This window comes from Zootoca vivipara, chromosome 2, assembly GCF_965207765.1.
Source record: "Zootoca vivipara chromosome 2, rZooViv2.hap1.1, whole genome shotgun sequence".
NCBI lineage: Eukaryota > Metazoa > Chordata > Lepidosauria > Squamata > Lacertidae > Zootoca > Zootoca vivipara.
In genome coordinates this window covers 50,308,807-50,326,024 of record NC_142584.1, presented here as the reverse complement: position 1 = coordinate 50,326,024, position 17,218 = coordinate 50,308,807, and the positions used below count along the sequence as shown (strand labels likewise).

General features: G+C 42.5%; 1 protein-coding gene across 1 annotated transcript in view; it reads right to left on the bottom strand.

Annotated features, from left to right (window-relative positions):
- The window catches only part of JAKMIP2 (janus kinase and microtubule interacting protein 2), a 36,808-nt gene extending 35,331 nt beyond the window's left edge, over nt 1–1,477 (bottom strand). Inside the window, exon 1 of the mRNA XM_035108012.3 lies at nt 1,213–1,477. Coding sequence (XP_034963903.1) covers nt 1,213–1,416 — 204 coding nt within the window. The 5' untranslated portion in view covers nt 1,417–1,477. The remainder of the gene's footprint in view (nt 1–1,212) is intronic.
- Nucleotides 1,478–17,218: the final 15,741 nt, after the last annotated feature.

Sequence of the window (17,218 nt, the reverse complement as noted above, 5' to 3'; positions counted from 1 at the left end):
AAGAGTCTGGGTCACTGCTGTCGATTACAGTTCTCTGGCCAGAGAGAGAAAGGGAGAGGAAATCTTCCCCAAGAACCTTATAAAATTGCTAGTGTGGCTGGACTGCGAATTCAAAGTGGCAAGACAGCGTAAGAACTCAAGCGGATCGGCAAGTAAAACTCAGAGAGAATCTGGACGTCATTTCACAGTACAGGTGGAAGAATGCAATTTTTAAAAAAATGCTTCTGAAAAGGAAAAGAAAGGCCCAGCCATCTTCCTGTTGTGCTAGGTTTTTTTGACACAAGAGCCTCCATAATCTAACTCTCCTCTGCAATCTGAAATAGAACAGTCGGAATTCTACAGTGCCTTTCCCACCTCATTCTGCAGCCCAGGAACGCATGAAGCTGTCAGAGCACTGATCTATCTACATCAGTGCTATGGACACTTCCTGACAGCAGCTCCCCAGGGTTTCAAGGCAGTTCGATTGAGCCTGGGAACTTTCGCATGTTTCTACCACTGAGCCATGGTCCTTTTCCATAAAGCCCGTTTTAAAGGATGTCAGTACTAAAAGCAGACCGACCATTTATCCGTCTAGTATCCTAAGAGGTCTTGCGTAAATACAGAGAACCAACTCACCAAATGGTATAATATGGGGAAGTTCGTCTGCTTCTTAAGTACAGTATATGCTAAAGAGCAGCACAGATGGCTGTGGCTGGCTTTGTAGAACATACTGCACAGGCTGGTTGCTGCAGCTCCACCCCTAGTTACTGCTTTTACCCTTCTGTTCTGTTGTTATACAGTAGAGTAAAAGCCTATCCTGGCATGTATTACTGAAGTGGTTCTTTGTTTAGGGAAGTCAGAAGCAAACCTTACAAATAAGCATTGTAAGTTTGGTTCATCCCATCTTCTGGGATGGCGGGAGGGCAGTTTTAATTAATTCCTTGCAATGTCATGTCCTTTTAAATCACCTGCTGCTTTGTGGAACGCCCTCCCACCAGATGTCAAAGAGAAAAACATCTACCAGACTTTTAGAAGACATCTGAAGGCAGCCCTGTTTAGGGAAGCTTTTAATGTTTAACAGACCATTGTACAGTATTTTAACATTTTGTTGGAAGCCGCCCAGAGTGGCTGGGGAAACCCAGCCAGATGGGCGGGATATAAATAAGAAATTATTATTATTATTATTATTATTATTATTATTATTATTATTGACTACCATTATTTCCCACTCACCTTAGACTTCTCCTGATGAAGCTCAATTTGAATGTCTGTTAGCTTGGTCCTGAGATCTTCATTGGCCGCTTGTAAGGACATAATCAGTGCCTCAGGCTTTTCAGCCTTGCTGCGTCCTTTTTTTGACATGGCTGTTGGCTGCTGTGAGTCTGTGCGTGAGAATCCTTTTTCAAATGGGAACAACCATTTTTTCTTTCTTTCCATCAAAGTTGTCTCAGAACCTACTGTGTGACATTCGTAAAGATAGCCTCATCAGCTCCTTGGGCAGTCCTGGGAGAAATAAGATGACACAGCATTTGTTAGCAAGTTCAGTGAAAGCTGGAGTCTGCTTAGCAACACTCAATATAAAGACAATGTTTTGTTTTGTTTTATTTTGTTTTAAGGAATTAAAAAAACTGCCCCAAGTCATATATGCCACCCATGAACCATAGAGTTCTTGGGAGTATATATATGACAATTTAAAATCCACAATGCAATATTAAAACATCATAGAATAGTTAAACACAATACAGTACTGAGAGGAATAAAAACATTCAACCAGATAAAAATTAAATAATTTAAAATGCCAGGCAAATGACAATGTTTAAAACTACAATAGGAAATAACAGAGAATTGGCTGAATGCATACCTTCCTCATTCCAAAGTCAGCCCATCACAAAGAAGCCCCTGTTATTTTTACATGGACACTATAATTCTCCTACAGATAGAACATGGAGAAGGGCCTCTGTGGCCACGTTGCAAAAGCTGATAGGAATAACCGTAACACAGATTTCAGATTATGTTTTCCACTGGCATATACTACAAGGACATTAGGGTTGTTGGTAGGTCAAATGTATTTTTGGGCACTCTGGGTCAGATTCAACTAACCTGGTGCTCTAGTAGAAACCAGTGCAAAGACTCTGCTAACACAACCTGGGTATCCACTGCTTCTCTCCCACCACTTTGTCACTTACTTAATGGCCTTGAGATTTCATTCCTCCCTTTCTGCTGTGTTTCATTTTTGTTCAATTAATTCATTGATGCATTTAACCAATTAATGGCTTGGCTAGAGATTAAAACCAGATCTGTGATCAGCTAGAAACCAGCCATAGTTTGCTAGTATTTTTTTTTTAGCACCTATGCATTTTCCTCCTTGTCATCTTGATTTCCAGGCATCTACCCACATGGCTGAAGAAACCTTCCCAATGGCGCATGCACTAGATTGCAAGGAAGCCGTACAGAAATAGGACAGGAGAAGAAAGGAGTAAAACATCAGCTGCTTTTTCCTGCCTTCTTGCTATGGTCTGTTTATGTTTTTTTCCATATATCTGCTGATCTTGCATAAGTTATTAATATTGTCTTGGAGTACTGCAGTTGTCAGGTTGCAACCTGGAGATCTGTTCTGGCCCTTTACATATTTAAGGGAGTTTAGGATTTCTGTTGCACAGTGCTCCCTTAATTTTTCTCTCCCCCCCCCCCCCACCCCAGCCTGCACACAACCCTAATGCTTGCAGTAAGCAAAACCCCAGGGGAAGGAGGAGGGCACAGTAGCGAAGGAGACTACTCTGGAATAAGCTCTGATTTGGAAATCGCACAGTGTATGGGGCCAGTCCATTCACTGTTATGTACCGTATGTTGCAATTCCTCTAGGAAGGATTTAGATTACATTGCAAAGCATGGGGGTTGGAATATTAGATCTCTAATAAATTGTTTGGAGAGGTGGGAAATCTCTGCTCTAAGAAGCAATGTTCCATTGGCCTGGGGACTCTTGTTCAAACAGGAATATATATATATATATATATATATATATATATATATATATATATATATAAAATGGGTTGTAGCACTTGTCAGTTGTAGTGTGGAAAAACCTGGAAAAATACTGGCAATGAATCCTGAAAGCTCAGAAACCAGAAGGCAAATCAAAGGACCCTTACATTAGTCCTCTTTTTGAACATTTGGGCTTGGCAACATCATAGCTTTTTTTGTTTTTGTTTCAAAGACTGTTGGAAGACTCAGCTGGAGAGATAGGACTTGTCACAACTCCCATACTGTCAACCACCAACATTTCCAATTATGTTAATTAAATGTGCAAATTAGCAGTGGCCCATCCGTTCAGAATAAACTCCAGTGTTGATTCTGCGGCTAGAACATCCATGGTGTCTGGGGCATGAATACCAATACCAGCTGCCTGTACAGAAGTCTCATACTGGCCAATCCAGTTATTTGCCAGCTTTGTGCTTTATGTGATTAGACCAGTGGCAATTTATCACAAAAAATGCAATGCAAGCCAAGTCTGAAATTTCTGTAAGACTGCATAAGCAGTGTATGTGTAATGTACATCCAGCTTAAAGAGATGGGGTGGGAGAGAGATAATTTCTTTCTGGGGTGCTTGTTTAAAGTAAGGAATTATAGCTAACAGCTTTAGCTGTAGCACCTAACTCCATTATAGCAGCAGAAAGAAACTGCTCTGGAGGTACCTTTCCTCATTGGCTGCAGGTTAGCCCACAATTTGAACTCTCTCATAATGCTGCAGATGGCACACATCACCAACTGCAGTCCTGCAGCATGAGCATTGCTCAGTGTGCTGGATGTGCTGTTTTAAGGTCAATCTACAATGAGAGAGCATTGGCCCATAAAAGATGGATGCTTTCGCTTCCGAAATAGGATACCTTTGGCTGTGTATGCCTAAAAGCATAAAGAATGACGGTTAAAAATATCATTACTAGACAGATGGAATGTCTCAGTTCTACCCACATAGCAGGGAGGGTGTGATACGACCATGTTTAGCAGCTGAGAAAGGCTTCATTGTGTCGGCACACAGGAAAATGTGAAAGAGAGGGAGAAGGGATCCATAACGAGGAAATGAGTTTTGGACATGCCTTCAAAACGGCTTGCTTATTCACTCTTGATTTATCAGATATAAAGTGCTGATTTCCCTCTCCTCTGCAGACAGACATATGTTACGCTTGGCATTTGTATTTGCTTACAGATGTACGCAGGCAGCTGTGACATACTGAACTAGTGAGATAACAAGCTTTAGCATAAATGCAGTGTGCAAGTTTGCTCACAATCCTTAGAATGCTGACTTGGCAGTCTCAGCAGCTATTGGGACATGCTGCTCAGTGCTCTAGAATTAATCATTCTAATCGGATTATGAATTAGATATACAGGTACAAGAATCAACACACACACACACACACACACACACACACCAAAATTCCACTGCACAGCATGGAACACAACAATAACAAACCTGCACAGTTTATACAAACGCTAAAGTGGCTGGAGTGGTTGGCCTGTTGTTGTTTTCAGTAGTTACACGCAAGCATATCAATTAATCTAGATAACTGCTACAGACAGTAGCCACTGCTCTGAGGCAAGAGTTGACTGGAATCCACTGGTAACAAGACCATAATGTTCAGTGGATAATTAGGATGCAACTCCTCTGTGGCTTCAGGGGGATTTCATGGGGATGGTCATCACTGCTTCCCGCAGGAGTAAGTTCCATAGCTTAACAATGTTCTGCATAAATAAGTACTTGCTCCCTATACAGTCCCAATTTCTAAAACCCATACCCTACAATATGTGGAAAACTAGGATGCGCATCTTCTGGGATGCACTCACATGCATGTCAAATGACTTGTGCAAGATTGCGCCTCAAACAATTTGGGGGCCATGGCACCCCAAAATTGGATGTCATGTTGCAGTCCATGCAGCCCTCTAGCCATCTCTCAGGGCTTATCCACACATACATTTCCTCTGTTCTCTCCAGGTATGGTCCATGCTTTAAAGCTCCAAGTCTTCTTTTTTTCTTTGTTTTGTCTGTGAAAATCTGCTCTTTAGCACTCACTCAGAGCAAATGTCAATCTGCTGAAAACCTGAACTGACGTTTGCTCTGACTGAGCGCTAAAGAGCAGGTTTTTGTGAGGAAAGCTCAAGGAGGGAGGGAGGGGAAAGGTGCTCAGACAAGGAGCTTTCAAGTGTGGACCTGTGCCTGTAAAGAGTATAACAAAATATAAGTGTGGCTAAGGCCTCAATGGTGCTGGAGGAGACTCTTGAGAGTCCCATGGACTGCAAGAAGATCAAACCTATCCATTCTGAAGGAAATCAGCCCTGAGTGCTCATTGGAAGGACAGATCGTGAAGCTGAGGCTCCAATACTTTGGCTACCTCATGAGAAGAGAAGAATCCTTGGAAAAGACCCTGATGTTGGAAAAGATTGAGGGCACTAGGAGAAGGGGACAACAGAGGATGAGATGGTTGGACAGTGTTCTCGAAGCTACGAACATGAGTTTGACCAAACTGCGGGAGGCAGTGCAAGACAGGAGTGCCTGGCGTACTATGGTCCATGGGGTCACGAAGAGTCGGACACGACTAAACGACTAAACAACAACAACAAGGCCTCAATGCAGCAGGTACCAAGACTTTTAAATTCTGATGGTATATATTCCCTCTTTGTCTCTAATTGCTTAAGAATTCTTGATTGAGTCCCTGGAAGCAGCCATGTAAAAAAATGCTATTACAGTGCAATTCTCTCCTAACACTTGTAGAAGCCGGAGCAGCAATATGTTTGCCACAACAGTTCGGCATAGATAAAGATTTATTGGAGATTAAATTCTGCTCCCATCCAATCTTGGAAAGCAGTTAAAACTATGAAGTGAGCACACATTGCCGAAGATCCTGTGGCTAGACTGTCTGTCTGCAGCAGCACTTAAAAATGTACACCACAAAATATGAATCTGGTTAAAATTGACCTTGTCAGATCAAAGGCATCCTTTAAGAGAAGGCATGTGCTCTCCTACTGTTCAGCGTTTTCCTGAATGATCATTGCTGTCACTGCCTTGTCACTCTTCTGTGAAACGAGAATGACACCAAACCCCTTCTTCGTAAAGGCATTTGGGGCTGCTAATGCTGTGGTGCGCACAAACAGCGCAATCCTGCACATGTTTACTCATGAGGAAGTTCCACTGTGCTAAATGATGTGCATTTAGGATTGCAGTTTCAGTGGCACAGTCCCATGTCGGAAATGCCCCTGAATTATGTAAGCAACCTTCACTGACAGGAGGGGGCTAGCTTGAAATGTCCCTGACTCTCGCTGCTGCAGACATAGGCACAGACAGAATCCTTTTAGGGACTAGGTCAGGCAACACATTGGGAATCTATAAGGAGAATGTTCTTCCCAGCTCCATTCTTTCTTATCCTCTTTATACACTCCTATTTGGTTCTCATGCATGTAGGGAGGCTTCTCTTCCAATGCAAATAGCAGGTGTGCTTTTGTGTGTGTGTGTGTGTGTGTGTGTGTAGGTGCCATTCTGGACTGGGGACAGAGCCGGACAAAGAATTATAGCCTTCCACCAGCTCTTATCTGGAATAGTTCCCCTGTGACAATTTACTTAAAAAGAAAGCCATCTATGCCAACGTTTCTCAACCGCTGTTCCGCGGCACACTAGTGTGCCGCGAGACGCTGGCTGGTGTGCCGCGACGTGCGGCGACGAGAAGGGCGATTTGCATTGTCACGTGCCTGGCGGCCGCCAATAAACAACACTGACCCGCCGGAAAGCAATATTTCTCCTCCTCTTTCCCAAAGCTCAGTGCAAACGAGCCTGGCGGCCGCCAATACACGACGCTGACCCGGCGGAAAGCAATATTTGGCAAGTGTTTCTTACAGTCATAATTATAATATAGGGCGGCACAGAGTTAAATTTTTTAACTTTTTTAATGGTGGTGTGCCTCGTGATTTTTTTTCACGGAACAAGTGTGCCGTGGCCCAAAAAAGGTCGAGAAACACTGATCTATGCCATTGCTAATTGCATGAATGAATGGCATTGTATATAGTTTGACCCTAAGTTGCAGTTTATTAAAGGTCCACTCCAGAATCTGTGAGCTTAGAGTTATTCTGAGCATGTACAGAGTGCATTTTGGTTTATCAGAGAGTATAAACAGCCTGTATTGAAGATGGATAAGGGGGCAGCACTCCCTTATTAGTTATTTATTTAATCAAATTTCCATGCCATTTGACTGTCAAAAAAACCTTAAAGCGGTTTATAAGGAGGTTAGACACATTTGAGGTCACTATGAGTTGAGGTCCCTATGGCTGGTGACATGATCGCTATACCAAGTTGATGCTCTTTCAACATTTTTGTGACCTTAGGAGACAGGGAAGAGATGAAAGGAAAGCTTTGTAGGCTCTTGATCAACAACGACAAGAGCAGATTCCCTAGCCTGGATGAAAACCAAACAAAAACGGAGAGGCCCGTGAATATTTTGTTTGTACTGTATATGTGCTTGATTTTCAGCTCAACTTATAAACACTGTTCAGAATTAAGAGGAAATGTTGAAAAGGCATGAGGCAGTGGTCCCAACAGGATCTGATCCTCAGGAGTTTGCAGGCTTGTGGGAGTTTCTCCTCAATTGCTTTTTGTCCTCTCACATCTCCTGCATTGAAGATTTTAATTTGAATCTTGATAAACTTATAGAAACAAGTGGTGACATGCACAACCTCAGCTGTCCACTTCAAAGAAATGCCAAACATAACTGATACCCTAACATATCCATCACCAGTGGTCATAAAATCCATAATCCATGTAACCATAATCTTTTATAAATCAGATTTTCACCCAGGTGTTAAAGTGCAGAAGAGAGCTCATATTTAGAACCCTTCCACAAGCCATTGATAAATATCCACCATTCAATCAGCCCCTGAACTCAGCGGACTTCATCAGAGCCTCAGTGACCTTTGCATAGCAGCCAGCTCAGACAGCGGGTATCCATTTCTCCCTGACCACCCATGCAGCAGGATGCAATTTACAGCCTCGGCTACAAATACTTCTCTTCTGTGATGAAAAGCCACAAAGCATGACACTCAACTGACTGTTATCATCTCTCACACCTGAATGCCTCTCGTTAAAGGTCTCCACGTATTCCCATTACAAAACTATTTCTCGGGGGCACACAATACTTATGGCACCATTTCAATCAGGTCAGTTGACTACATCCCAGATAACCATTAAATCCTGGATGAACTGATCCAGCTGAAGAGTTTCCAAAATGCAGGCTAAAGGTAGAGAAAGGAAACACTTCTATCAAGCCCCCTTTCACTTGGAAGACCCACCATTCATTTTTAAACTGTCATCTTATGTACATAAGCAGGGATGTTGTGACATAAGCTTCCCCTGTCCAGAGTATTGAAACCGGTTTCAAGTCTTTTTTGACATGGCAGTTTTACTCTTGAGGATCATAGAATTGTAGAGTTGGAAGGGGACACAAGGGTCATCTAGTCCAACCCCCTGCAATGCAGGAATCTTTCACCCAATGTGGGGCTAGAACCCACAAACCTGAGATTATGGAGTCTCATGCTCAATAAAGCTTTCTTTTGCTAAAACTTTTTTTAGTCTAAGTGGCCTGGGTGACCTATCATCTCCTCACAATGACAAGGTTTTCTGACCATGGTTGATAACTTTTGGGTGTGTTTTGAACTTGCATATAACCCCGTGTTCCAGTCTGAACATGATATAACCACCGTGAAAAACACACACATCAAATCCAATGAAAACCTCCAGCTTTTTGCAGTTTTGCAGATAGGAAAGTGATGAGGAAAAAGTGTGGGATGGGCAAATGATTAACAGAATGATACAGAACAACCACACAATAATATCAGGATCAGTGCAAGATAAATGCTGTTTGTCATATAAAATCCCCACAAACTAATGAGAAAAAATGCTCAATGAAGACCGGACATGGTCTAATCTCCATGTAAGCTTTGTGCAAGCAAATCGGGCTGAATGCTCAATAAGTAGGCCATCTTGGAGGGGGGGGCTTTATACCACCCTACCCATATGGAGAAGTATGGGAAATAGGAAAATATCATCTATAACCATCTATAATACAGCTGCCTTGAAACATTTGTACAGTGGTACCTCAGTTTATGAACACAATTGGTTCTGGAAGTCTGTTCATAAACTGAAGCGTTCATAAAGTGAAGCAAACTTTCCTATTGAAAGTAATGGAAAGTGGATTAATCCGTTCCAGATGGGTCCGCGGCGTTCATAAACCGAAAATTCGTAAACCGAGGTGTTCATAAACCGAGATTCCACTGTATACTATTGGGTATGTATTGGTGGAGGGAAAGGTAGAGCTCATGCTCGATTTTCAGATGTGATTGCTGGGGCATGCTTCAGATTTGTGCAACAAAGCTCATGTCTCCAGGGCTAAGTGATTTATTGAAAAGCACGACTTTCTTTTAAAAATATTTTGTCATTCAGTGGTTGTGCTGAAGCAGGCAGAATTTGATTTCTCACTAGTTTGACTTTCATTTCTCTCTCTGAAGCAGTGCTAGAGGCAGCGGCACACCATCATATACCTTAGGCAATAGAAACAAGAATAAGAATTTCAAGGCCTGACTGAAAGATCCTATATATGAAGGTTTGGTTAAGACAAGCCAGTGTTTGACTTCTTTCTCATGCCCTTGTTGCAGAAGGCACATAAATATAAAAAGCATCTGACTTTGCTGTAACAAATAACAATTAGCTAAACAGATAGGATTTTTCTTTTCCACATAAAATTGTCTGAAAACGCCTCCTGGCTGGATTGCAGAAATACATTTGAAGCATGAAATAGTAGCCTAACTATCTTTTGTGGTGTCCCTTTCTCTTGTCCGGCAAACCATGGTGATAATTTAACCCATTGTTAAAAGCAGTTTGCCACCAATGGTAAGCTAGTAATCTATCAATAAGAAGGAAAGATGAATCTCTTTCAGAGAACAATTTGGAACACAGAAACTGCAATTTATTGTGAAACGGCTTCCAAATGAAGAACTCCTCACACAATTCGCAGTGATCCCTGACAAGCTTACAATACAACAGGAAGGGCAGCTGTGTCACTTAAAACAATAATATGTTCATAGATTAACTTCTGTTACAAGTCACCCTGTGGAAATTCATAGGGTATTTTGCTGCCTTTCCCAAGTCTGTTCATCACTGTTCCATCAATGGACAAATTGGTTCGATTTTAGAAGGATAAAAGCCTGAAGCAAGCTAGAAAACCAGCTGACTCCTCCTTACTCTGCCTACAGGAGATGGCCATCAAAGATGTTGTTGTTTAGTCGTTTAGTCGTGTCCGACTCTTCGTGACCCCATGGACCATAGCACGCCAGGCACTCCTGTCTTCCACTGCCTCCCGCAGTTTGGTCAAACTCATGTTCGTAGCTTCAAGAACACTGTCCAACCATCTCGTCCTCTGTCGTCCCCTTCTCCTAGTGCCCTCAATCTTTCCCAACATCAGGGTCTTTTCCAAGGATTCTTCTCTTCTCATGAGGTGGCCAAAGTATTGGAGCCTCAGCTTCACGATCTGTCCTTCCAGTGAGCACTCAGGGCTGATTTCCTTAAGAATGGAAAGATTTGATCTTCTTGCAGTCCATGGGACTCTCAACAGTCTCCCCCAGCACCATAATTCAAAAGCATCAATTCTTCGGCGATCAGCCTTCTTTATGGTCCAGCTCTCACTTCCATACATCACTACTGGGAAAACCATAGCTTTTTCCTGGATCCCTAACAAAACTAGAGCTCAGACCATTTGCCCCTCCTTTGTCCCCTATGAGAGAAGCTAATACTCAAAGAGAGAAAGGCCCATCCATTCAGCTCCCTCAGAAAATGGGAGTTCAGCCTTTCCTAGTCCCTTCTGCAGAAATACAATGAACAAGATAGTACAAAGGACTCTGGCAGGATTTGCCTAGCTTTTATTGGTTTGTGTCAAGCTTCACCTACTTGGGAGTGTATGAACAACCTGGTACTTTACCAAAGACTCCCGAATAAGCTCAGCAGCCATGGGATAAGAGGAGAGGTGCTCTTGTGACTCAGGAATTGGCTAAGTTGTAGGAATAAAATGGAGGATAAGGCTTCCAGTGGCTAAGACTCCTGATTCCCAATGTTTTTCCTCCACTGTAGGAAAAAAACCATGCTAATAATAATAATAATAATAATAATAATAATATATTATTTATACACTGCCCATCTGGCTGAGTTTCCCCAGCCATTCTGGGCAGCTCCCAATCAACTGCTTCCAAATACCTCTCTGAGTGTGTTCCAGTAAAAACTGAAACTGTCTTGCAGTTTTTTTTCTGGTTTATCAAGGAAGCACCCCCACCATGCAAAAATATTAGAGAATTAGTTCTTCTAAGCTTTGAGTCACTTGGCAATATTAGCTCTTGTTGGTCAGAGCTTAAAATAATTAAATCAAACAGTAAATAATTAAAGGTTGCCTTTTTTTGTCTGGTTCCCCATCTTTGATCTCAACACATATAAGCACAGGTTATAGAATCACAGAATTGTAGAGTTGGAAGGACCCCAAGGGCCATCTATTCCAATCTAGTTCTTCCTGATGTTTAGTCAGAATCTCCCTTTATGTAACCAGAAGTCATTGGTTCGGGTCCTACCCTCTGGAGCAGGAGAAAACAAGCTTGCTCCATCTTCCATGTGCCAGCCATTCAGATATTTGAAAATGGCTCTCATATCTCCTCTCAGTCTCCTCTTATTCAGACTAAACATACCCAACTCCCCCAACCATTCCAGACCCTTGATAATCTTGGTTGCCATCCTCTGCACATGTTCCAGCTTGCAGATCCACCTTGAGATCACAGGAGTGTCACTTGGGTGTTCTATCTAAGCAACTAACTTGGTTGCGCTTGGAGCTGTCCAGCCTAGCAGGTTACTGGCAGTGCAATTGGGCCAGGTCGAGGAAAAGTCTCAAGCTCCAAATTACAGAGCAGTATCACAGTTCCTTAGGCAGCAGAACTGTTAAGTAGAACACATTAGTCTTTCATGGTTCAATTTTCTTTTAGGTTACCTCTATAAACAAATACCTTAGGATTACCCCTATAAACTGTGTAAACACATTCCTAAATTTTTAGACCTCTGGAGATTCGAGTATGGATGTTTTATTGGCTCATAAACCTTAAGCTGGCTCCATGTTACTAAGAGTTGTTTTTTTTTAAATGCATTTTATTTATTTTATTTAACAAAACCTGTGAACCACATAACTCTAAATATAACCTCTAAGTGGTTTGCTGAAAACATAAACAAGACATTACAATTATCAATAAAAGTCAGAGTTAAAAGCAAGTTTTAAAATATTAAAAATACAATTTAAACCAGCGGTTAAAATTACAGATTAAAACACGTCACCTTTTACATGTCTGGGTAGGCTTGCCTGAGTTCCCCATCCTAGAGTTTGAGCACAATCCAAACTTTGGCAGCCAGATGTGTGATCACCACATCTGCAGTCCTGCCATGCATGCCAGCTAGGGCAGAATATGGGGGGAGAGCAGACAGGTAGGTCACTGCAGGAAGACCTGAAACTGGCATAACAATTGGGCCTAGATTGGACCCAATGCCATTGCACGAGAGCAGTGAAACTGTCTCTGGATCTAATGGATTCTGGACTGGCTTAGCTCTCCTTGCTCCTTGGCCCTAGATTGCCCCAGTCTGCTCTTACGCTGGCTGTCCCTTAGGGACATCCTGCTCATGGCACTCATGCTCGACAGGCAGAAGAAGAAGAAGAAGAGCTACACTGATGGAGTGGCACACCATTCTGTTGGTGGCAACCAACAAGAGACTGGCTTAGCAAAGCTAGCCTCCCCCCGGTGCAAGCTAGGAGCTCTGGACTGCTCTGACCAATTGATATATTTCTAGTGCTTGGTGGGTGTCATTTGCAGCAGCTGCCTTTGCCTCATTTCTTGCAGCACTTTATGCAGGGGAGAAGGGGCAGTCATGTACATTTAAAAACACAGCACAATAATCATGCAACAGGGGCTACATTCCTCACTCTGCCTTTTGAATTTAAATGGCAGTGAGGTCTTTTAATCATTTTTACTGCAAAATGGTTCGGGAATTGAAATGCACAGAATAAACAGTATTTTCCAAGCGGTGACAGGGAAGCATTAATGCAAATTTCCCTATGCTAATGCTTTTGTTTAAGTTGAGCATCTCGCAGCGTGGATTGTTCCCTGGCTGCTAATGAATGGCCTCCTCTTTTTGTGTGAAGCCAATTGCAGGGTGTTGTTCAATGCAAACCCTTGTTATTTAAACATATATGTTTGTGTGTTTCGTTAAAACAAAGTTTTGGTTTCTTACTTCACGTACGTTTATATCATAGCTCTGTGCTTGGAACTTGAATGCAAATGAAGCTAATATGCAATTATTATAATTTTTGACATGCAGCTGGATGGTCTTGCTCTTACTGCATATATCAACATATTCAGAACAATCTGAAAACTGAATATTCCACTTGGCTCTCCTGTCATTCCTTGTAATTTCTACCCATAAACAAATGGATGTGAGTGTCACTTTTCATGAGCTGTTGAAGAATGGATCAGGCAAAGACTCTGGAGGCAACAGGAAGGAACATGCCCCTTTTAGCTTGTTAAACAACACACACTTTCCCTTATCCTTGAACTGCCTACAGTGGAAGGCCAAACAAACAGAACTCCAAGGGATCATGGTGCCAAAATGCGTTCTGCTAAGCAACCAAAAAATCACATCTTGCTACTTCATCTGCTGACAACAATTTTCTGCGGAGGAGGAGAAGTGGTGGAGACCGCCTCCTCATCCTGACCCTTCCAGGGAGGAGGAAGAGGAAGACAGTACAGTATAGATTTACAACAGTGGTTTGTGGGAGGTCACAGCTCAGAGGCAGATGAGGGGGGGAATTGGGAAATAATGGGAGAGGAGGAGCAGGCAGAGCCGGAGCAGCAGCTGGCTGACACATTGTCACTAGAAAGCATTCCAGACCCACCATCTCCCAGAACCCGGTGAGCCTTAAAAGCAGCAGAGCAAAGAGCTCGAAGACAGAGGACACTTAGCGGCACCCGTAGAGGCTGATGATGATGATGAATGGGGAAGTGGGAGAGAAGGTGTGTGTGTGTAAATTCACTTGGGACAATCCAGGAGGCTGGGTTCTATAGCTTCTCTCTGTTAGGTTTGAAATAAAAAAGGACTACATAAGAAACTTTCCCTTGTCTTTATACTTCCCTGGGCAACCACCTGGGAGCTGAAGACAACACCCTGACAGCTAAATAGATTTTGCCAGATTTTGCTCTAAACATAGACCCCTGTCCACTAAAATGCAGATGAGGAACTTCTAGTTCCCCCAGATGGTGATGGACTGCAACTCCCATCACCCATGACCATTAGGCATGCTGGCTGGCATTAATGGGAGTTGGGAGTCCAACAACATCACATTGAGTACCCCTGCTCTATCAGCAGCATCCTGCCATTTTGGTCAGTCTTCAAGGGAAGCCCCCTGTAGAGTGCCTTGCAGTAATCAATAAATTAGTGCAGCTTGTAATATGGCGACAAGGCTGCCCTGATCCAGCTAGTTGTAGATGGAAATAAGCATTTCTCCCCATGAGGCCACTTGGGCTCCTATCAGGCGCACCAAGTTGGGCCCCACATTGGGGAGGCTGCCGCATGCGTGTGATGTCACAAGCACAAGGCCCTGACCTTCATTGGGCCACACCTATTGAGATGCGCAGGTGTCTGCTGGGATGCTCTGGCAATCGCTCTCCAAGCCTCCCGCCCATCCTGACATTTGGGTGATCATGCCAGCACTCACCCAGAGGTGGCAGGTGATGGCAGTTCCCTCAATATTGGGAAGCCGCGCCCCCTGCCTCAGAATATTGAAGGGGTAAAGCCCCTCGCACCCCATATATCCGGCACCGCTGGCTTCTAGTGACAGGATTATAGAATCATAGAATTGTAGAGATGGAAGGGATCCCGAGGGTCTAACCGCCTGCAATGCAGGAATCTTTTGTCCAGCATGGGGCTTGAACCCACACCCCTGAGATTAACAGTTTCATGCTCTGCCAACTGAGCTATCCCAGTCCACGAACCTTCAGGGTGTGTGTGACTCCATGTAGGACAGGTCGGCCACCCAATTCCTGAATTTAGGGACTACCTACCAAGAGCATCTCTGTTTTGCCAGGATTCAACTGCCACTGGTGCCGCACAGCTAATATGATTTTAAAAACCATGCTGTTTTTATGTACATGCAGTTCATCCTAAGAGCCAATAAGAGGGGTGCATAAACTGCATAAATTAGATTATGATTAGAATAAATACACAACTAAATTTCACCCATAAAGTGCAAATTTATCAAGTGTGACCTTTGGACTGTATTTAGGATGTTTGAGAAGGTCACCGTGTTGGGCTGCAGGAGGGAAGCCTATTTTGAGTTTACTCGTATTGATGGAATTTCTCTCTGTTTTTTAAGGCCTTTCATATAATTTGGCTTAAGACAAGCCACATAAGAAAAGGCAATGCACAAAGCCCAAGAACAACCTTGAAAGCATTTCTAAAAATAGAGAGCTTGCAGTTAGAGCACTAAACCTGGACATAAATCAAAAGAAATTATTTATTCAGCATGTGTGTATGCACGCACAATGCACTCATGCAAACACACACGCACGCAAGCAAGCACATGCCCCATATGCAGCCACATGTCTTTAAAATACCTGACCACCAAATATTTTACCTGTCAGTCCCTTTCATTGATAAACATAACAGTACTACTTTTCCCTATAGCCTCCCCCCAATACTTTGTGATTGCACTTATCACTCAGTAAAAACAATAAAAGATATCAATAGGCTTGGAAATATAGCCACTAACCAAATAAGAAAGGATGAGTTAGGAGCTTATGGGAACAGATGGCAATTGTTAAATTGACACTAATATTAAAGAAACATGGAATTATAAAGAAAGATTAGACAGTTGCACATAATATAAAAAGAAAAATTGGGATAGCAGAGATTGGAATAGATTTAATTTTAAATAACTAACTGTAAGAAAGGATAAGCATGACCTCTTTTATTACCTATTTATTACTTATGTAGTTTTGGGTACTCTTTGTGATGTAGTTGAATAGAAACATTTTAAGTGTCGAGACTGTAGGACTGCACAGTTAAAAAGTACCATATTATTCTGTGTATAACTCACCCCTGTCTATAAGATGCCTCCAATTTTGGGGGAGTACAAATGGGGGGATTGCCCAGAGTTGTTGAGCTTTTTTTTGGGGGGGGGGAGTTGCTGACCACTGACAATATCAATAGCCACCAACGCCTCCAATCGACTGCCCGATCGCTGCCAGCAGCCGTCAAACCCGTCTCATACACTGAAAAATACGGTATGTTTGCATGTGGAAACTATTTACAATTATTCATATATTTCAAGTAATTATCCATAGGCTTACAGATAAGAGGGAGAGAGAGAAAAAAATGGGAATCATATTGCAAAACGAGCCCCATTTGATGTTTGTCAAGATATCTCAGCTGAAATTCATGAGGGATTTCATCATTAATTTTGCATTTTGTTGTGTGTCTGGCAGTAAATATTGTACATCTAGCTTTGCAGCTGGGGACTGAATGGAAATCTGTCCAGGCTGATGTTGCGCTCACTATGATCTGAATTGACAGGATCTAAGAAACCTCCCAATGCTGGTATTAATGAGCAAATTATTATTATTATTATTAATATATTTATACCCCGCCCATCTGGCTGGGTTTCCCCAGCCACTCTTGGCGGCTTCCAACAGAAAAATAAAATACAATAATCTAGTAAACACTAAAAGCCTTCCTAAACAGGGCTGCCTTCAGATGTATTTTAATTCAAGGGTGAACCATCCAGAAAAGAAGAAAAGAAGAAAAATCCTGGGTAAGAAGTCTCCAGACAAATCTCCTATTACACGTACTCCAGAGGAGTCCCAGATTTGTTACAGTAATGAAGGCCGTTCCATGGAAGGACAACAGAAGCATCACTGGAATACTGATTCCTCTGCAAGGCAGAGCATATTCTAAGAATGATTTCTAGTGGCAAAAGGAATAAAAATGTACAGCTATGCATTCATTTGGGTAAATAATTGTTACGGGGGGGGGAATATAATTGTATGAATTCTCCTCTCTAAAGGTATTAATGTTACATAGGAATGACTGTATTGATATAAATTAATCTGTAGCAGCAAGAAATGAAGAAAAGGCGGT